We start from the raw sequence: 21,031 nt of genomic DNA, 5'->3' as shown, positions 1-21,031 counted from the left end.
TTTATATTAAGAGGCATTGAAACTTTTTTCCAACTTGGAAACTTGTTTAACAAGATTTGGGTCGGGTAGATCCGGGCCCAACTATATTTTATATATAAAGAGAGAGAAAAAAAAGAATTAATAAAAAATAAAATGGATGCACTAAAAAGTTTTTAAAATATCCTAGGGTAGCGATTGAACATGGAAATTCTTTTTTAATAAAAATATTTTTAAAACAGAGTAATTTGTTTATACTATATGGAAATGAATTTTTGGTTAGTTTTATATAATAAGTTTTTTAAATTCTATAAATTGATTTAAATATTGTCTTTCAATTTCAATAACTTTTTTCCCAAATTTCAACTCAACTCTATGTTTAAATGTCTCAAGATGTTAAATTTATATTCAAATATAACTTTCATTTTATTCATTGCTTTTCAATTTCAACTTTAAAAACCCTTTTTTTAGTGTCAAATCTATGTCCATGTGCCTACTAAGATATTTCTCAAAATATTTTTGAAATCTTATCTTAGAAGTTTAACTGTTTAAGAAAAACAACGTCTTTATCATTTTTATAAAATTAAACACAAAAAGTAATTACAAGAAAATAGAATATACAACATATTTCTTTAAAACCGAAAAATCAAACTAACATAGTATTTCTTATGAAAAATAAATTGAAATAAATATTTCTGGAAGCAAATGGGTAAAATTGGATGTTAAGTAGGATTTAAATCAAAATAAGACAACAACATAGTATTTCTACCTATTTGGCTATTTCTCCTTTTAAATTTAAACAACAACAGTAAAATGATGAAACATAGGGAAAAAATAGTATTATATCCCAAATTTGTAGTTCTAATTTTCATGTCGAAGTAAAGAAATTTCATTCATCTAATCAACCATACACAAAAATAAAAAATTAATTATTGCACTATTGGAACCACTTGGATTTTGACGATCATTGTCATCGCAAATCCTAAAATTTCAACCACTTATTGGCCGGAAAGGTTTTGCGGAGAAAACAGATTTTAAATAGAATTTCTTTCGTCCTATGCTAGTTGATTATTTTCCTTTTTACATGTGCATATTAAAAAAATTACAAATAATAACATAATTTTACTAATATTTCCCTAAGAAATATAAACAAATATGAATACTTAAACAATAATTAATTGCAACGGTATTATAGGGTTAATAAATAAGTTCTTGTTTTGGTAATGTAGACAATTAATATGAGATAATTATTTTTTAAGTAAGATACAAAAACATCATATTCATGTTTGTTGCACACTATGTTGATCGTTCATGTTTGTTGCACACTATGTTGATCGGAATATGAAGGTTGCATGTTGGATTCGCCAAAAGTAGTGTACTTTCGGAGAATTCAACACGGGTGTGGCATCGAAAGTGAAAGAGTGTTGCAAACTTAGGCTGCACATGCCTTTTCCCAGTACTTAGTGAATACCAACACAAAGTGACTGAAAAAAAGCTTCTTATATGGCTGAAAGCAAAGGTGAATCCATGTTTTAGAGTTATTAGGTGTAATATAATCTTATTATATGTACACATAGTTCTTTGTGCGGAAGCAACGAATACAACTGAATCTATCTTAGTCGCTCTCTAGCTGATAAGAGTTATATTGAAACACTGTTGGGAATTCCGCGGCCAGTAAGTCCAAGCTCACTACTAGGACATAGCAAAGTGTAGGGAATATTGGCAGGTCCAACTCTGTTCTTCAAGTTCGGATCATGGTTCATTTTAATGATCTTTTGTTCAATTTCTTCTAGCTTCTTCCCAAATCTTTCAAATGCTTGTAATGGTTCTTCATCTGTGGTCCATTCAGGAGCTCTTTTGCCAAGGAAGACTTCATCAGATGTATGCAATGACAATGCTTCTATCAACGAAATGCCAAGTATGCTTTGTGGCAGAGGAGTGATTGTCTTCAACAAAGCCTTTTCAGGGTTGGACTTAAGCTCTTCATACTCTGAAGTTTCAGGCTCAGGCATGAACCTCCTGCTCATTGAGGGGCGGTTTGGAGGGTATCCTCCGTAAGGATATTGCCCGAAATTTATTGCTGCATGAAGTGCTGAAGCTATCCATATTATGATTGTGCAACAATCTATGAGTTCTTCGCGAGTCTGCATCTTAGGCCACCATGGTTCTTCCTTTTTGTCTCCGTGCCCCTTCTCCTGTGCTTCTTTCCACCAACACTGCAGTTCTGTGTCTATCTTGACCATTTCATCAGTTTTGTAATAGAAGTTGCAGTAGTCTCTCACCCATGTTTTGATTGCAGACCAAATCTCGAGCCCATCTACTGCATATGGGTAGTCCTCTATAACTAGCTTGATGCCATGTGGTTGGCTTGAGTCCTCCACAGCCATTCCTCTGACATAAACAAAGCAAAAGAAGTTCAAGTCAGTTAGAAATTTAGGTAAATGATTATTCTTTTGATCTTTGGAACTTAGGCAAGTGATGTACCTCTTGATGAGATCGGCAGGCAAAGCTTGCTGAGGGAAAACCCAGTCCTTGTAAATGGTAGCTGACATTTCCAGAGAAAACTTACCCGGAAAAACAGTCATTTCAAGAATTCCATCAGCATTGATGAGCATTTGACGGGCCAATGCATTTATGTACATTGTGTCGCGGAAGTGAGGGTGCAGAAGCTTATAAATTGGATGAAGAACACTTAATTGTCTGTTTGTTGCTATGATAAATGGCTCAGTTACGGCATGAGTGTGCAACCTTCAGTCAAAATGAGGAGTGAATTGTTGATGAATTAACACATTACACACTCAGGCATTGCATAATGATGAGGACTATATGGTAACAAAGTTTACCAATGAGAAACAAGCTGGTGAAACCCAGAATCATTCACTGTGACATAAGCTTTTGCGAGCTGCCAAATGGTTGCTTCAGCACCAGTTTCTGCCGGTGTATGTACATTGCTAACAATTCTCGACTGTTCATTCTCTCGAGTCAACTCAATAGCAAGTGGTGTCAAGGATCCATCTTCTTTCAAGAAAAGCAATGTTCTTGAGGCATACGTCTGTGTGGTTGTTGTGTTTATGCGTTTCAAGTATGGCATTAGGCTGTCATGGTGATCCAAAATGAACAGTCTCTTGTCCTTGATCGCCTACGTCGTATGTTTCCTTGTTCAAGCAATTACAATCGACATATCTGAAGAAAACTGGTCTAAGAAAAACTTTCAACACCTACCTTTTCTATGGTCAATCCATCTAGATTGTGCTTTACATGTTCCTCAGAAATGGTGCTCCTCTGCTCACCAAATAGTGTTGGATCTAGCTTGCTTGTTGGAGGAAATTCCTGTCAGCAGAAAATCAACAGGTCAACCAGTGATTTTTATGTGTAAAGAATGTTCTGTTAACTATCAAGGGATGACTTAGAAAAGAAAATCTCGAGTGTACTTGGAGACAGCGGATAACGACAGGGTTTAGTCCAGCCAGCATTTCTCTTGCAAATTCTTCATCAGTTGCCCATGCAGATTTATCCTCTGCCCTCCAAACATTTCAAAGAGAAGAGTTTTTCAATGAACTAAGTCTAGTACCAGTTCAATAAAGTGTAATATCTATAACACATGCACATTGCCATATGCTTATTTAGATTCTTTAGAAAACAAACAAAAAAGTGCTTTTGTTTTAGCCCTTACCTCTGATTACTTGTGGCATTGGGAACTTAAAAGCGTAATCACCATCAGATCGTAGCAGTTCTTTAAGCAGCTCCAATGGAAGGTGGTCTCGTATTTTGTCCACGAAAGATTTACTAGGCAACTTGATTCCACCTTCATAGAGTTTCGACATATCTTTAAATGAATCAAATTCAAAAGGTGTTTTATTAAAAAGAGCTAAAAACCCCGGGACAAGGAACTGAAATATTGATTTCAGTCCAGTTGCTGCAAAATCAGACATCTTTAGTGGGCTGAACCTCTCATCTCTAGGCACATAAATATCCAAAGTTTTCCTTAATGGAAGCCGGCTTTCGCTTTTAGGATCTGTAAAAAAAGATAAAAGACAACACCCTTCTTGTAATGAAGGTGCTTGAATTGAAAAATTCATGCTGTTACAATGATAAAAATTGAACAGATGATTGAACTTTGAGATCTTCTAACCAATTTTTGTAGGTGGCCGGCCTGTTCTTCCTCTACGCGGATAAGGGTAATCAGATGATCCTCCAAGAATCTTGCGAACGTGTGTTTCACCCTTCTCAGGATCACCTAAATCATTATAGACATCATAGTCGTAGACCCTATCCCATTCCTCACGCTTTCCAGTTCCATTTCCTCTCAGATTTTCCAATTCCTCTTCTCTATAATACTGTAAGGGTGCTGGTGTTTCATTTGGAAGGTAAGTCTACAACAAGAAATCAAAGGTTTTTACTTAAGCAGAGAAATAAATTTACATTGAAGTTCTGATATTATGACTATTATCAGAACTAAGTTGAATCATTTGCTACACAATTAGTCCATGATTTTCTGACTTCCAAGAAGATCCTATAAAGCTTTACACAATGTTGTTAAATACTGGTATAAGTCCCTTTTGAAACTCAACTGAGAATATCTAACTTTAGTCTTACCTGATTGGCAAAGAAAACGCGATCTTTTTTATAGTACTCAGAGTGGTAGATCCAAGAATTGCAGACAAATTTAACTTTTCCATGGCCTGGTACATCATCCAGTGTCAAAGTTTTTAGATAGAATTCATTGTGGTGAGAGTTCTTGATCAAGAAAGCCCCTGGGATTCCAATCTCCTCATTCCATTCAAAGTTGACACTGAATGTAGCTTCTCTTTCTGTTAAAGTTGAAATCTTCCAACCTTCCAAATTTGCTGGCTTTCCAAGCTTTCCTCTGCCCTTATTAGCTAAAAAAAAAAAACAGTTACAGTTTCTCATGTCATCTAAAATTGGGATTAGTATCTTGAAAATAAGGCTTACATGTTACAACCAGTTAAAATACATTTTTGGTAATAACTGTGAAATATGACCATTGCAACAACAAGAACCATATACAGAATTAAGGAGCATCCAGTATCACCACCACCTTCTAGGAAGGTTGCAGCAAGTATCTATTCCCAAATTTTACTAAGCTTAATTGTTTTATTTGTTCTTTTAAATTAATTTTAGTGCCTAATAAGATTGTTTTTTTCTTTATTATGACAATATATAACAAATCAAATTGAAAAAAAAAAGTTCTTAAAAAATATTTTGACAAGATCTCTCATTAGCCAATTTGGGTTACATATCAACCAATTTATAATGGGTTGAGGTAATGAATAAGTGGGTCAACAACCCGCCAAAACTTAAATGGGTTGGGTGGGTTTTTGCCACCCATAATCTCAGAATATGACCTCTTTCCTACAACGGAAGTCTTTTCTGCCTCCAATATTTCAAACTAATATGAAGTATTACTACTTTATATTACTTCAGATTTGGAGTTCCATATCCTCAACCAACTCATAAATATTTCACACTCAAACTCTCCTTCTTCACCAGACTCAATACAATAATTACTCCAGCATGTTACACTTAAAATTTAGCGAAGACCAATCCAGCACATTAAAATGGGATGAGAGAGTATAAGAAAACTACAAATAATTCTATCCTCAATATCCTAAAAGAAGAAGAAGCTTCATTCCAAAGAGGGCAGAATGACTATTCGGGCCAGGCAGTTATTAACAAACCTCAAGGCTTGAGAAATAAAGAGGCAGGGACCATCTGACCGTGTCTATTTTTGAATTTACTATGCCTCTTTACTACCTTATTACATTAAATCGCAGCAAAAAGCACCAACATTAGGTAATGTAGGATACAGATAGATCTTCAAAAACAGTTCCTCTGAAGAATGATAACCATAAAACTTCCTTGCTCGTACAAGGCTGCAGCCATGGACATGTTGACGTTTGGAACCAGCATTGCCTTTAAGCTGAAAGAAATTTTAAGACAAGTCCATGCATAATTTCAATCAGCAATTTGCAGAAAAGTGTCACCTGTAAAATCACATGCATAAAGGATACTCCTCTCAGATCAGACTTACCTTGAGCACCTTCTCAAGAGCAAGAGCTAGAGCATTCGTGCATTCGCTCCCTAAAAGATTTGAATCCAGATAATTATATAGAGGAAACAGTGTGAAACATCAACTTCAGTAGAAAACAAATTATCTAACAAGCTTCTAAAATTTATTATGCCCGCGCATTTTTGAGTTAACTTGTTCTTATTATGTTCTGCATACAACTTGAACTACTAATGCACGCCACGGTTTCGTATAATAAGAACCTTAGGTAAAAGCAATCAAAGTACACAACTCAAGGCATTCAAAAAGCTTGTACGTATTTTTCCAATTGAAATAGATCCCTTCGGATTTACTATAATTAAAGGTGTCAATAAAAAGTTTCTCCACTTTTAAGTAATTAGTTTTGGATCAAAACACACACCACTTCAACTTCCTCTTACTCTACACACAATGGCCCCCCACAAAGAGAGAAATTAAAAGGTGCATTTACCTTTTTCATCTGATTGGAGGAAGAGCTCCGAGCATGGAACATAGAAGTAAGGCAGGGCCTGCAACATGATGCATGTTAGGTCAGCCAGGGAGTCACGAGCAAATATTCTGTATAATCATGTCAACTTCTTCAATTACGATGCCCACACCATTTTTTGTGATAACGGTGGCAAAGAGTGTTTCATTCCAAGGTTGAACAGGAAAAAAGAGAGAAAATTTTAACAGACTAGGATTTTTATCCTTTAAGCATGCAATTTTTTTTTAAAAAAAAGAAGAAGTGCCAACAGCAGATTCACCCTCCTTATTATATGATCTTCCTTGTAATCCTACTCAAAGAATTAAAGCATCTTGTTGGAAAGATAAATCTCCTCTTTTATATTGTTAAACATATCTTGATCAACATTAAAACATTTGAGAAAGTTGCTAAAGTATCATTCATGTTACGATGTAGCACTAGATTCCAATCACTATGAAATATCATATGTTTACACAACTCCTATTCTTTTAGCAACTCCAAATACACCATTGACTCTCAAGTCTCAATTGGTAAGGCGAGGAGACAATTTTCAGATAGTATACATCCCCTTTATACTAAGTCAAAACACTAAATAATTAAAAAAAAAAAAAAACCGACTATCTTAATATACTGTCAATGCATTTGGGCGACTTTTGGAAAAAAATACTATGAGAAAAGTGTGTTTCAATAGTTGGTACTTTATTTAAAGATTCATGAGTGTTTTTTCGTGTAAGAGGTGTTTCAATGAAAAAAACTTCAAACCCTTCTTTATTGAAAAACTTATTTGGAAAAACTACTGACAAAGAAACTAAACAGACATATTTCCAAACGAATTCATGAACAAATGCACCAAACCGTCTTCTCTTCACAATCTGGGAAATAACAATAACAGCAAAAAAGGGGCCAGCAACAGTACAGATAGACATGTAAAGCAATCCCAGGTCTCACTATTCATATGTTCACCATATTCAAAATGTTAAATTACAATAATAAAACCAGTATTCTGTGGTGTGTACAGTAAAAGAGTACAGTCGAAGAGCAAAACTGTTCTTTGTGCAAGTGGAAAAGGTTCAAAAAAATAAAATGATATAACTTCATTTTTCATAGAATGCCTTTAGTTTGAATTTAAGTAGGGTTTAAGAGAAATTGAATATGTGAGATAAAATATTGACTTCTTAAAATTTAAAAAAACAACATAGAACTTTCTCATACGAATAGCATGCATTACGGAATCCCAATATGTATTATATTGGTTAAATAATCTATAACTAGGGTAAACAAGTACCGGTTCAACCTCTCGCTGTTCTTGCCATTGGGATCACTCTTTTGAACATATCCATTGTGGAATTTATTTACTTTTTTTGATGGATAAAAGCATCATCATGGAACTTACATACCTGGTACGAAACTATTTCTTACTAATCACCTACCAACCTTTTTTCTTGGGCACCATATCATATACTTTCTCCCTAGCTATCAGAAGTTCTTTTTTTTTTATGTAGATACCCTTCTTTCTTGGGCACCCCATCATATGCTTTCTCCCTATCAGAAATTATTTTATGTCGATATCCTTCTTTCTTGGTAACTATATCATATGTTTTCTCACTATACAGAAAACTGATCTATTGGTTACCCTTTACCCTATTTTCTAATTACAGTTGGCACAATCTTGCACATCTAAAGTCTACTTATATATCAAACCCTAAATACAGTCTCTCCGCTCGTTAGATGTTTAGAACAAGAAATACAAGAAAGTCGAGTATATAAAATTCGGGCTTACTCCATGAAGGTGCAAGCATGTCTTCTGGCCACCAGGAGTGGCGCCGTACACTCTTATCACAGGGACTTCATTAACTCTCCCACCTGTTCATATAAAGAAAAATTAAGAATCGCAAACAAGTGCTCCCGATTCAAGCGAGCGGAGTAGTGAAATTCAAGGACCTTGGAAACTGCTGTAACAAATGTCAAAACCAGGAAGGGGAGCGGTCATGTAATAGTCAATTGAAACAATTCGAACACTGAAGAATTTCGAATCGGTCTGAGAATCCGCCATTTTCTTCTTCAATTTGGTGTTTCTGATTCATCTGCTTTTGGAATCGGTACCAGTTCCGTTTGGCGCCGCTTTCACGGTTTTATATTAAGAGGCATTGAAACTTTTTTCCAACTTGGAAACTTGTTTAACAAGATTTGGGTCGGGTAGATCCGGGCCCAACTATATTTTATATATAAAGAGAGAGAAAAAAAAGAATTAATAAAAAATAAAATGGATGCACTAAAAAGTTTTTAAAATATCCTAGGGTAGCGATTGAACATGGAAATTCTTTTTTAATAAAAATATTTTTAAAACAGAGTAATTTGTTTATACTATATGGAAATGAATTTTTGGTTAGTTTTATATAATAAGTTTTTTAAATTCTATAAATTGATTTAAATATTGTCTTTCAATTTCAATAACTTTTTTCCCAAATTTCAACTCAACTCTATGTTTAAATGTCTCAAGATGTTAAATTTATATTCAAATATAACTTTCATTTTATTCATTGCTTTTCAATTTCAACTTTAAAAACCCTTTTTTTAGTGTCAAATCTATGTCCATGTGCCTACTAAGATATTTCTCAAAATATTTTTGAAATCTTATCTTAGAAGTTTAACTGTTTAAGAAAAACAACGTCTTTATCATTTTTATAAAATTAAACACAAAAAGTAATTACAAGAAAATAGAATATACAACATATTTCTTTAAAACCGAAAAATCAAACTAACATAGTATTTCTTATGAAAAATAAATTGAAATAAATATTTCTGGAAGCAAATGGGTAAAATTGGATGTTAAGTAGGATTTAAATCAAAATAAGACAACAACATAGTATTTCTACCTATTTGGCTATTTCTCCTTTTAAATTTAAACAACAACAGTAAAATGATGAAACATAGGGAAAAAATAGTATTATATCCCAAATTTGTAGTTCTAATTTTCATGTCGAAGTAAAGAAATTTCATTCATCTAATCAACCATACACAAAAATAAAAAATTAATTATTGCACTATTGGAACCACTTGGATTTTGACGATCATTGTCATCGCAAATCCTAAAATTTCAACCACTTATTGGCCGGAAAGGTTTTGCGGAGAAAACAGATTTTAAATAGAATTTCTTTCGTCCTATGCTAGTTGATTATTTTCCTTTTTACATGTGCATATTAAAAAAATTACAAATAATAACATAATTTTACTAATATTTCCCTAAGAAATATAAACAAATATGAATACTTAAACAATAATTAATTGCAACGGTATTATAGGGTTAATAAATAAGTTCTTGTTTTGGTAATGTAGACAATTAATATGAGATAATTATTTTTTAAGTAAGATACAAAAACATCATATTCATGTTTGTTGCACACTATGTTGATCGTTCATGTTTGTTGCACACTATGTTGATCGGAATATGAAGGTTGCATGTTGGATTCGCCAAAAGTAGTGTACTTTCGGAGAATTCAACACGGGTGTGGCATCGAAAGTGAAAGAGTGTTGCAAACTTAGGCTGCACATGCCTTTTCCCAGTACTTAGTGAATACCAACACAAAGTGACTGAAAAAAAGCTTCTTATATGGCTGAAAGCAAAGGTGAATCCATGTTTTAGAGTTATTAGGTGTAATATAATCTTATTATATGTACACATAGTTCTTTGTGCGGAAGCAACGAATACAACTGAATCTATCTTAGTCGCTCTCTAGCTGATAAGAGTTATATTGAAACACTGTTGGGAATTCCGCGGCCAGTAAGTCCAAGCTCACTACTAGGACATAGCAAAGTGTAGGGAATATTGGCAGGTCCAACTCTGTTCTTCAAGTTCGGATCATGGTTCATTTTAATGATCTTTTGTTCAATTTCTTCTAGCTTCTTCCCAAATCTTTCAAATGCTTGTAATGGTTCTTCATCTGTGGTCCATTCAGGAGCTCTTTTGCCAAGGAAGACTTCATCAGATGTATGCAATGACAATGCTTCTATCAACGAAATGCCAAGTATGCTTTGTGGCAGAGGAGTGATTGTCTTCAACAAAGCCTTTTCAGGGTTGGACTTAAGCTCTTCATACTCTGAAGTTTCAGGCTCAGGCATGAACCTCCTGCTCATTGAGGGGCGGTTTGGAGGGTATCCTCCGTAAGGATATTGCCCGAAATTTATTGCTGCATGAAGTGCTGAAGCTATCCATATTATGATTGTGCAACAATCTATGAGTTCTTCGCGAGTCTGCATCTTAGGCCACCATGGTTCTTCCTTTTTGTCTCCGTGCCCCTTCTCCTGTGCTTCTTTCCACCAACACTGCAGTTCTGTGTCTATCTTGACCATTTCATCAGTTTTGTAATAGAAGTTGCAGTAGTCTCTCACCCATGTTTTGATTGCAGACCAAATCTCGAGCCCATCTACTGCATATGGGTAGTCCTCTATAACTAGCTTGATGCCATGTGGTTGGCTTGAGTCCTCCACAGCCATTCCTCTGACATAAACAAAGCAAAAGAAGTTCAAGTCAGTTAGAAATTTAGGTAAATGATTATTCTTTTGATCTTTGGAACTTAGGCAAGTGATGTACCTCTTGATGAGATCGGCAGGCAAAGCTTGCTGAGGGAAAACCCAGTCCTTGTAAATGGTAGCTGACATTTCCAGAGAAAACTTACCCGGAAAAACAGTCATTTCAAGAATTCCATCAGCATTGATGAGCATTTGACGGGCCAATGCATTTATGTACATTGTGTCGCGGAAGTGAGGGTGCAGAAGCTTATAAATTGGATGAAGAACACTTAATTGTCTGTTTGTTGCTATGATAAATGGCTCAGTTACGGCATGAGTGTGCAACCTTCAGTCAAAATGAGGAGTGAATTGTTGATGAATTAACACATTACACACTCAGGCATTGCATAATGATGAGGACTATATGGTAACAAAGTTTACCAATGAGAAACAAGCTGGTGAAACCCAGAATCATTCACTGTGACATAAGCTTTTGCGAGCTGCCAAATGGTTGCTTCAGCACCAGTTTCTGCCGGTGTATGTACATTGCTAACAATTCTCGACTGTTCATTCTCTCGAGTCAACTCAATAGCAAGTGGTGTCAAGGATCCATCTTCTTTCAAGAAAAGCAATGTTCTTGAGGCATACGTCTGTGTGGTTGTTGTGTTTATGCGTTTCAAGTATGGCATTAGGCTGTCATGGTGATCCAAAATGAACAGTCTCTTGTCCTTGATCGCCTACGTCGTATGTTTCCTTGTTCAAGCAATTACAATCGACATATCTGAAGAAAACTGGTCTAAGAAAAACTTTCAACACCTACCTTTTCTATGGTCAATCCATCTAGATTGTGCTTTACATGTTCCTCAGAAATGGTGCTCCTCTGCTCACCAAATAGTGTTGGATCTAGCTTGCTTGTTGGAGGAAATTCCTGTCAGCAGAAAATCAACAGGTCAACCAGTGATTTTTATGTGTAAAGAATGTTCTGTTAACTATCAAGGGATGACTTAGAAAAGAAAATCTCGAGTGTACTTGGAGACAGCGGATAACGACAGGGTTTAGTCCAGCCAGCATTTCTCTTGCAAATTCTTCATCAGTTGCCCATGCAGATTTATCCTCTGCCCTCCAAACATTTCAAAGAGAAGAGTTTTTCAATGAACTAAGTCTAGTACCAGTTCAATAAAGTGTAATATCTATAACACATGCACATTGCCATATGCTTATTTAGATTCTTTAGAAAACAAACAAAAAAGTGCTTTTGTTTTAGCCCTTACCTCTGATTACTTGTGGCATTGGGAACTTAAAAGCGTAATCACCATCAGATCGTAGCAGTTCTTTAAGCAGCTCCAATGGAAGGTGGTCTCGTATTTTGTCCACGAAAGATTTACTAGGCAACTTGATTCCACCTTCATAGAGTTTCCACATATCTTTAAATGAATCAAATTCAAAAGGTGTTTTATTAAAAAGAGCTAAAAACCCCGGGACAAGGAACTGAAATATTGATTTCAGTCCAGTTGCTGCAAAATCAGACATCTTTAGTGGGCTGAACCTCTCATCTCTAGGCACATAAATATCCAAAGTTTTCCTTAATGGAAGCCGGCTTTCGCTTTTAGGATCTGTAAAAAAAGATAAAAGACAACACCCTTCTTGTAATGAAGGTGCTTGAATTGAAAAATTCATGCTGTTACAATGATAAAAATTGAACAGATGATTGAACTTTGAGATCTTCTAACCAATTTTTGTAGGTGGCCGGCCTGTTCTTCCTCTACGCGGATAAGGGTAATCAGATGATCCTCCAAGAATCTTGCGAACGTGTGTTTCACCCTTCTCAGGATCACCTAAATCATTATAGACATCATAGTCGTAGACCCTATCCCATTCCTCACGCTTTCCAGTTCCATTTCCTCTCAGATTTTCCAATTCCTCTTCTCTATAATACTGTAAGGGTGCTGGTGTTTCATTTGGAAGGTAAGTCTACAACAAGAAATCAAAGGTTTTTACTTAAGCAGAGAAATAAATTTACATTGAAGTTCTGATATTATGACTATTATCAGAACTAAGTTGAATCATTTGCTACACAATTAGTCCATGATTTTCTGACTTCCAAGAAGATCCTATAAAGCTTTACACAATGTTGTTAAATACTGGTATAAGTCCCTTTTGAAACTCAACTGAGAATATCTAACTTTAGTCTTACCTGATTGGCAAAGAAAACGCGATCTTTTTTATAGTACTCAGAGTGGTAGATCCAAGAATTGCAGACAAATTTAACTTTTCCATGGCCTGGTACATCATCCAGTGTCAAAGTTTTTAGATAGAATTCATTGTGGTGAGAGTTCTTGATCAAGAAAGCCCCTGGGATTCCAATCTCCTCATTCCATTCAAAGTTGACACTGAATGTAGCTTCTCTTTCTGTTAAAGTTGAAATCTTCCAACCTTCCAAATTTGCTGGCTTTCCAAGCTTTCCTCTGCCCTTATTAGCTAAAAAAAAAAAACAGTTACAGTTTCTCATGTCATCTAAAATTGGGATTAGTATCTTGAAAATAAGGCTTACATGTTACAACCAGTTAAAATACGCCAATATATAAAAATTCTTTATACTGCCAGTGTATACGACTCAAAAAATGATGAAAAGTATATCATACCGGCGTCAGTGTTAACAGCACTGATGAGCTGCAGAGAGACCTTATGTCCAAGAATCTCATCAATTTGGTCAACAACAGCATCCTTAGCATCAGTTAAATCCAAGAAGTTCTTCTTCATCAGAACAACTGTACCCTTTATGGTTTTGGTTTCACCAGCCTCATATCTTGCCTTTTTACTGGCATTCTCATCCATACTTGGATCTGAAAGCTTTCTAGACATTTTTGCTCAGAAAAAGTTTCAAGTGAGAACCAACTTTTCATACTGAAAATGAGACATGTTAGCACTTGTATTTATAAGCAAAGAAAAGCATTGATGCCTATGCACAAGAAGCTTCACTTGTTCAAATCAGTCCTTCAATTAATTACAAAGACTCTTGGCCTCATTTTATAAAAGTAAAACTCCTTCATATATGGTTATTAAATTTAGCGTTTAACTCCTTTCACATTTCGTTGTCAAGTCATTTAAAAGATAACTATAGATAATCGTTCACGACTTTAACTGATAATATAAAAATTATCGAACAACATAAGTTACATTCTTAAATTTATTACCATGNACTCATTTTATAAAAGTAAAACTCCTTCATATATGGTTATTAAATTTAGCGTTTAACTCCTTTCACATTTCTTTGTCAAGTCATTTAAAAGATAACTATAGATAATCGTCCACGAAAAGTGTAATCACTTTAACTGATAATATAAAAATTATCGAACAACATAAGTTACATTCTTAAATTTATTACCATGTTAGGGTGAAAATTCCCAGAACATGTATCAAATTTGGTTTCATATTGTCATTGAATACTCTGAGATGTGACCAACCACTTTAATTCTTCTCAACTCAACTGTTCTACAAGTTGTACAAATATATTTTAAAAATTTACGACACTTCTTCCGATAATAGATCCTCACTGTGACCAAAGAACCAAAATTAAAATAAAAAATTCTTTATATTTGTTTACAATCTAGTTGTTCAAAGTCATTTTGCTTTTTTGAATTCTCTTTGCATCTTTTATTTTTTTGAAAAATCTACTAAATTGATCTCATTTTTAAGTGTCTTTTTAGTCTAAAATAAAATAAAATGTTTAAGATAAAATAATTTTTATCATAAAAAATCAAGAGAGAATTGATTGTTTTTCTTAATTTAATTTTACCGTTGCTATTGAAGGGGTAAAAATTAATAAGTATATACTCATTTGTCAGTTGTAAGGCTTGATAAATAAAGCCAATTCTTCATAAATAACGCCTTCTACTAGTTTTTTTTTAATAATGAATGTGTAATTAAAACCTTAATGGGTTGCTTGGTTGGTGTAATGGAACAGACAAGTATAAGATATGGGATTATAGCTAATTCCATCATTTTAGCATAAATAGTGGGATAAAATAATATCGGGTTTACTTAATACTCACGATCAATTACGAAAAAATGTATTTTTAAATTTTATTTAGAGATTATTATTCTTATCTCACGAATCAAATAACCCTCAAAAGACTCCAAAAATTGAATGGAGGGCATAGTAAATTATGACTGTCATCCCTCAGTTCTTTTTTACGTGTTCACTTTTAAATTGACACACCTATTAAGAAAATAATTAATAACGATTACGTAGTGAAAATCATTTTACCTCTATTAATTATGAAGTGGATGAAAAGTTTTACATTTTTCAAAGAAATTAGACATTTAATTGAGAATATAATAGATAAAAAAAATTATCTTTTTTTAATTTTTTAAAATGAACAAATAATTAAGGATAATTATTTAAAAAAAGATAAATAGTTACAGACAGAAATATAAGATTTAGGTACATGTGCAATTACAATAAAGAATCACTGCCCATGTCATTGGATACTTTGCAGCATTTTAAATAACGTAGTTGGCATTTTTCAAGAAAGTCAATTAAACTTAAACTTGTTTTGCTCTAGAGTTGTAAGCTCCTAATTGGCTAACTTAGTTTAAAGATGTCAGTTGGACTATAAGATTAAATATCAATTAAGTAGAGTTTCATATTAAATTAAACATTTCATAAAAAGTCAGTTCTGTTCTAAGCTTGACATTATCTACATAATCAACTGAAAACTTTATAAGTCAGTCAAATATACAGAACTAAGACTTGGAAGAGAAAATGTCATCACTCCAAAATCACAGTACCAACTTTTATTTACTTTTTATATATAATAAAAAAGAAATATTTTTCCAAAGTTAACTAGATAATTCAAATATTAGTTACAAACTGTTGCTGTTTTAGTCTTAACTTCCAAATTAGATAATTAGGAAGAGTGTTATTGAAGTCTAGTGCAAATGATGGTAAAGATAACAACTTTATATAGAGACACTGTTTGGTATTCCTTTTCCAGTAAGTCCTGGTTCACTTATATGATAAAGCAATGTATATGGCATCTTAGTAGGCCCCATTCTGTTCTTCCATTTCTTGTCATTGTTCATCTTTATTATTTTTTCTGCAATTTCAGCTAGCTTCTTTCCAAATCTTTCTAAAGCTTGTAATGGCGCTTTGTCGTTAGTCCAGTCAGGAGTGTCTCTTTGGCCAAGGTAGATTTCATCTGAAGAATGTGTTGACAAAATTTCTATAGCAGAAATTCCAATGAGAGTTTGAAGTTGTGGTGTAATTGTCCTCAGATATCCTTTTTCAGGGTTCGTCTTCAGCTCTTCATACTCTGGACTGCCTGGTTCAGGCATGAGCCTTCGGCTCATTGAGGGGCGGTTTGGTAGGTAGCCACCATAAGGATACTGCCCAAAATTGATGGCTGCATGAAGAGCAGAAGCAATCCAGATAATTATGGTGCATGAATCGGTCAGTTCTTTGAGGGTCTGCATTTTAGGCCACCATGGCTCGTCTTTCTTATCACCGTGTCCCTCTTCTTGGAGTTCCTTCCACCAGGCTTGAAGTTCAGTGTCCTTCTGAATCATGTCATCTGTTTTGTAATAGATAGTGCAATACTCCTGAACCCAACTTTTGATAGCTGCCCATATTTCTAGCCCATCCACAGCATATGGATAGTCCTGGATTAGAAGACGGACACCTTTTTCTGATTCAGGATCCTCAATTGCCACACCTCTACAGCACAATACAAATCACAAAAGCATTTGAAGAAACTGTTTTCCATTGTGTACTTATCGAATCCTTCAAGTAAATTGTGGAGATTAAGTAGTGAATTACCTACCTCTTGATAAGATCAGCAGGAAGGGCCTGCTCAGGAAAAACCCAATCCTTGTAAGCTGCTGAGGTCATCTCCATGGCATATTTTGTAGGGAAAACTGTTTGCTCAAGAATTCCTCCGGCATTAAGTAGAGTCTGTCTAGCCAATGCATTTATGTGCATTGTATCACGAAAGTGAGGATGCAAAAGCTTATAGATAGGATGAAGCACACTTAGTTGCCTGTTTGTCGCGATCACAATTGGCTCTATTGTGGCATGGGTGTGTAACCTGACAAAAATAACAGATTTTCAAAGAAGTTCTTGAAAAGAAAACAACTAAATTGATGGTCATTGGCCATAAAAAAACATTTTTCAAGTTTAAGCACCAGTGGCTGATTAGCTGATGAACCCCAGAGTCATTGACTGCAACATAAGCTTTTGCCAATTGCCATATGGAAGCGTCAACGCCATCTTCCTGTGGTGTAAAAACTTTGCTAATGAAACCATGCTGATCTCCATCAGGATGAGGCAAGCTTAGTTCAATGCCTAGCGGCTTCAAAGTCACATCTTTTTGTAGAAAGAGGAGAGTTCTTGAGGCATAAATTTTTGTACTTGTCATATTGATCTGCCTCATATATGGCATTAATGTGTCATGATGATCCAATATGAAAAGCTGATTCCCCTTGATCACCTAATAAGGTAAGTATTTATCAGATACAGGTCCAGTTTAGTTAAACAGGCAATTAGAAGAACCATAAAATCAACTCATAGAACCTCTTCTATAGTGAGTCCATCCAACTGATTTTGAATATGTTCTCTGCTTATTTTGCTAGTTTGGTCACCATAGACTTTGGGGTCCAGCTTACTAGTTGGAGGAAACTCCTGCAGAAAAAGAGTTTCAGCTCATAATTTTTCAACTAAAGAATAAGTAACTTCAGAAAGATAGGGATAATGTGAATTTTGTTCAGTAGTTAGGACCTAAGAATACTTTATGTGTGGTTCCTTTTTCCTTTTCTTTTCATATAGACAAGATTAGAAATTCTAGAGGAAGAAAAGATAACATTCGTTTACTTTGAGGCCACAAATACAGACAGGGTTTATTCCAGCAAGCATCTCTCTTGCAAATTCCTCATCAGTCCTCCAAGCCGACTTATCCTCTGTTGCAACCATGTAAAACTATGAGAAAGCACAAAGCATAAAAGGAAATATTGCCTTTGGGGATTGACTTACTGTTACTCTTTCATCCAAAAGTACCTTTTATAACCTTTGGCATTGGATACTTAAGAAACTCATGACCAGAACTTTGAATAAATTCCTTGAGCATCTCTGCANTAAAAGGAAATATTGCCTTTGGGGATTGACTTACTGTTACTCTTTCATCCAAAAGTACCTTTTATAACCTGTGGCATTGGATACTTAAGAAACTCATGACCAGAACTTTGAATAAATTCCTTGAGCATCTCTGCACTACTTCTCTGCAAAACATCATCAGGAAGATTGACTCCTCCTCCATAAATTTTTAAAATATCTTCAAAGCTGTTGAACTCATTAAGGTTGATGTTTCCTAAAGACTCGAGCTCGGGGACAAGGAGCTGAACGATGACCTTAAGTGCTATTCCAATAAAGTCGGTCATCTTTAAGGGTGCAAATTTTTCATCCCTTGGAACATAAATGTCAAAGCTCATTAGCAGTGGGAGCCGGCTCTCAGAATTAGGATCTGCTCAAAATTTGAGGAAATCAGACATACGAAAAATGGTATGCCTTATAGTAAAGATCAGTGTGATGCAGAAATGAGTTACCTGTTTTTGTTGGTGATCTACTGGTTCTTCCTCTACGCGGATAAGGATACTTTGTAGATCCTCCTAGGATTGGCCTGACATAAGTTGAACCCTTTTCAGGTTCTCCAAGGTCATTGTAATAAGCATAGTCATAAACCCTGTCCCACTCCTCAAGCTTCCCAATTCCATTTCCTCTCAAGTTCAACAATTCCTCTTCCCTATACCAGCGCAATTTTACTGGAGTTTCACTTGGAAGCCAAGCCTGCATCATGTAAACAAAGTGCTCTGTCATAAACTGCATAGGCGTATGGATATACATATTATTTGAAAAACAAAGTGCTCACCTGATTCACAAAGAATATGCGGTCAGATTTGTACTTTTCAGCTGGATAAACCCAAGACTTGCAGACAAAATGCATGCCACCATGACTTGGATCATCAACTTCAAGAGTCAGTTTCTTGAGAAAGAACTCATTAGGATTGAAGTTCTTGATGATGAATGCTCCCGGAGCTCCAAACTCTTCGTCCAAATCAAATGTGACACTGAACTTTGATTCATCGCCTACTTTATTCTCATCTCTCAAATGTGCTGGATTCCCAAGTTTCCCTTTATTTTCTTTCATTTCAAGAATAAAATCATCAACTTCAAAATTCCCCATTATTCAAAAGTTAAAAATTCATATATAACGCAGGACCAATAGGATGACCACAATATCACAAGTAAATATAAAATTTACAAAGGGACAAAAGGATGACTACATCATTACTATAACAACAATCATCGCTGACCATACATTTAACCTCATCTTAGACCACGATTTCACAAAATAAAAAGAAGTACAAAACATTCACTATATTTTCTACTGACAAAAGGATAACCACAGCGAAGAATAAGGAAATTCGAAAAATGGAAAAAGTGATCACCTGAATCTCCATTAACAGAAGAGATAAGCTGCAGTGTAACCTTGTCTCCAAGAATCTCATAAACTTTCTGTGGAACCACTTCAGATGGAACAAGCTCTAAAGCTCTCTTTTTCACAACGACAACAGTGCCATTGATCTTTTTGCTTTCAAGTTTACTAGTTGATGCCATTAAAGATGACTACTATAGGATCTTTGTGGTGTTTAGGCCAAATGAAAGAAACTACGAATTTATAGGCAAAGGACATGGTTGAGTTATTATCAAGATATATCGACAAATGGTAGTGAAATATAATGCACTTTAAGGTGGAATTTCACTTAAATAACTAAACTGCTAGGTGATCAAGTAAATTAATAAAGATTCCTTGTAGCTTCCTGTCACTTGTTAACCCTAAAATTATCACCATGTCATGGTGGTTTCAGTGGCTAGTTTGCACGGACCTCGACTATTCCATCAGCTACTTATCATTTCCTACTGGCACACAAGTACAGATTTACCAATAATGAGACGACTAGAAAAGTATCACACTGATTTTTGGGTTTCTGCTGGGATTTGACCCATGGTTTTCACTCCACTCATTTCCTCAACTAAACCCTTGAGTGTACCTTGTATATTCTTAGAAAATACCTTTTTTTTTTTGCGTACGACATAGCAATGACAACGTTGTTTCTTCAGAAGGGCCTAAGAAATAGAAGTCTTTGTCCCATAGAAGAAAGGTAAATTAATGCATATGTACAAAAAAATACAGCCAAAATTCCATTTACACAAGTAGGTGCTCTATCAGGTATTTCCAACTCCTGAGAAAATGACAAATTTCTGGTTTCATTGTGTAAAAGGAACCTTAGAATATTGGAACCATTTCTAAAAGTTCCTTCTAATGCTATTTTCTTTATAATGCTACTAAATAGAGTTAGCAATAGACTCTCTTTTGTCAAGAATCCAAAAGTATGAAAATTTGTCTCTCTTTTGGCTCTTTTTACTTCTTAAAGACATTATAACAATATATTAAGTTGAAAATACATCTGTCAAGTTTTCAATAGACTGCAATTCTGTAACTTTCACAGTGTAATAAGGATCATATATAAAATAACACAAGAAGATGAAGAAAACAAGCTAATAATTCCTCATTGAATTAGTGGACATATATCCCAAAAGAAATGAAAAGAAAAAAGAGGCTCATCACTATTGTTGCAAGTGTTATGGATGTATCATATAGTACTCTCTCCGTTTCAAAAAGGATGACCTAATTTGACTTGAAACGGAGTTTAAGAAAGGAAACAAGATTTTTTAATCTTGTGGTTCTAAATTAAAGTTATGTAAAATGTATCAAAATGCCTTTTAATCTCGTAATCTAAAACATGCCACGTGAAAAGTTAAAGTACTTTCAAAAAAAAGAATGGAATCATTCTTTTTGAAACACACTAAAAAGGAAATAGGGTCATTCTTTTTTAAGCGGAGGAATACTCTATTACTTTACCTCCAAACATCACAAGCTAGAACTGAGCTATCATAGACA

The 21,031-nt window shown here is 34.7% G+C and overlaps 4 protein-coding genes across 4 annotated transcripts; all 4 read right to left on the bottom strand.

The window, feature by feature from the left end:
• Positions 1-1,490: 1,490 nt before the first annotated feature.
• On the bottom strand, positions 1,491-5,000 carry LOC107025579 (probable linoleate 9S-lipoxygenase 5). The gene is made up of 9 exons (XM_015226358.1): positions 4,952-5,000; positions 4,573-4,856; positions 4,109-4,349; positions 3,650-3,991; positions 3,408-3,493; positions 3,199-3,306; positions 2,820-3,115; positions 2,461-2,724; positions 1,491-2,367 (listed from the first exon to the last, which is right to left on the bottom strand). The coding sequence occupies exons 1-9, from the start codon at positions 4,998-5,000 to the stop codon at positions 1,617-1,619; spliced, it is 2,421 nt and encodes an 806-aa protein (XP_015081844.1). The 3' UTR covers positions 1,491-1,616.
• Positions 5,001-5,173: 173 nt separating this feature from the next.
• On the bottom strand, positions 5,174-8,640 carry LOC107029082 (DNA polymerase zeta catalytic subunit-like). Its single transcript, XM_015230389.2, has 5 exons — positions 8,451-8,640; positions 8,290-8,372; positions 6,495-6,552; positions 6,029-6,078; positions 5,174-5,917 (listed from the first exon to the last, which is right to left on the bottom strand). Exons 1-5 carry the CDS (start codon positions 8,560-8,562, stop codon positions 5,756-5,758), a joined length of 465 nt encoding a protein of 154 aa, XP_015085875.1. The 5' UTR covers positions 8,563-8,640; the 3' UTR covers positions 5,174-5,755.
• Positions 8,641-10,130: 1,490 nt separating this feature from the next.
• LOC107014961 (probable linoleate 9S-lipoxygenase 5) lies at positions 10,131-13,924 on the bottom strand. Its single transcript, XM_015215098.1, has 9 exons — positions 13,661-13,924; positions 13,213-13,496; positions 12,749-12,989; positions 12,290-12,631; positions 12,048-12,133; positions 11,839-11,946; positions 11,460-11,755; positions 11,101-11,364; positions 10,131-11,007 (listed from the first exon to the last, which is right to left on the bottom strand). Exons 1-9 carry the CDS (start codon positions 13,878-13,880, stop codon positions 10,257-10,259), a joined length of 2,592 nt encoding a protein of 863 aa, XP_015070584.1. The 5' UTR covers positions 13,881-13,924; the 3' UTR covers positions 10,131-10,256.
• Positions 13,925-15,786: 1,862 nt separating this feature from the next.
• LOC107014742 (probable linoleate 9S-lipoxygenase 5) lies at positions 15,787-20,176 on the bottom strand. The gene is made up of 9 exons (XM_015214798.2): positions 19,518-20,176; positions 18,938-19,209; positions 18,615-18,855; positions 18,206-18,532; positions 17,887-17,972; positions 17,590-17,697; positions 17,202-17,506; positions 16,841-17,104; positions 15,787-16,734 (listed from the first exon to the last, which is right to left on the bottom strand). Exons 1-9 carry the CDS (start codon positions 19,684-19,686, stop codon positions 15,981-15,983), a joined length of 2,526 nt encoding a protein of 841 aa, XP_015070284.1. The 5' UTR covers positions 19,687-20,176; the 3' UTR covers positions 15,787-15,980.
• Positions 20,177-21,031: the final 855 nt, after the last annotated feature.

Source organism: Solanum pennellii, chromosome 1 (assembly GCF_001406875.1).
Source record: "Solanum pennellii chromosome 1, SPENNV200".
Lineage (NCBI taxonomy): Eukaryota > Viridiplantae > Streptophyta > Magnoliopsida > Solanales > Solanaceae > Solanum > Solanum pennellii.
This window is presented reverse-complemented; position numbering and strand designations above follow the sequence as displayed.

Excerpts from the sequence above, each read along its gene's own strand:
- LOC107025579 (XM_015226358.1), bottom strand. The coding sequence starts at position 5,000 with ATGGTTCTTGTTGTTGCAATGGTCATATTTCACAGTTATTACCAAAAA. Across the intron at positions 4,857-4,951 it reads TCACAGTTATTACCAAAAAT|CTAATAAGGGCAGAGGAAAG; the intron begins GTATTTTAACTG and ends TTTTTTTTTTAG. Across the intron at positions 2,725-2,819 it reads CACCAGCTTGTTTCTCATTG|GTTGCACACTCATGCCGTAA; the intron begins GTAAACTTTGTT and ends TTTTGACTGAAG.
- LOC107014961 (XM_015215098.1), bottom strand. The coding sequence starts at position 13,880 with ATGTCTAGAAAGCTTTCAGATCCAAGTATGGATGAGAATGCCAGTAAA. Across the intron at positions 12,990-13,212 it reads GCGTTTTCTTTGCCAATCAG|ACTTACCTTCCAAATGAAAC; the intron begins GTAAGACTAAAG and ends TTCTTGTTGTAG. Across the intron at positions 12,632-12,748 it reads CCGGCCACCTACAAAAATTG|ATCCTAAAAGCGAAAGCCGG; the intron begins GTTAGAAGATCT and ends CTTTTTTTACAG.
- LOC107029082 (XM_015230389.2), bottom strand. The coding sequence starts at position 8,562 with ATGGCGGATTCTCAGACCGATTCGAAATTCTTCAGTGTTCGAATTGTT. Across the intron at positions 8,373-8,450 it reads TTGTTACAGCAGTTTCCAAG|GTGGGAGAGTTAATGAAGTC; the intron begins GTCCTTGAATTT and ends TTATATGAACAG. Across the intron at positions 6,553-8,289 it reads CATGCTTGCACCTTCATGGA|GCCCTGCCTTACTTCTATGT; the intron begins GTAAGCCCGAAT and ends ATCATGTTGCAG.
- LOC107014742 (XM_015214798.2), bottom strand. The coding sequence starts at position 19,686 with ATGGCATCAACTAGTAAACTTGAAAGCAAAAAGATCAATGGCACTGTT. Across the intron at positions 18,856-18,937 it reads GCATATTCTTTGTGAATCAG|GCTTGGCTTCCAAGTGAAAC; the intron begins GTGAGCACTTTG and ends TACATGATGCAG. Across the intron at positions 17,507-17,589 it reads ATGGACTCACTATAGAAGAG|GTGATCAAGGGGAATCAGCT; the intron begins GTTCTATGAGTT and ends TTACCTTATTAG.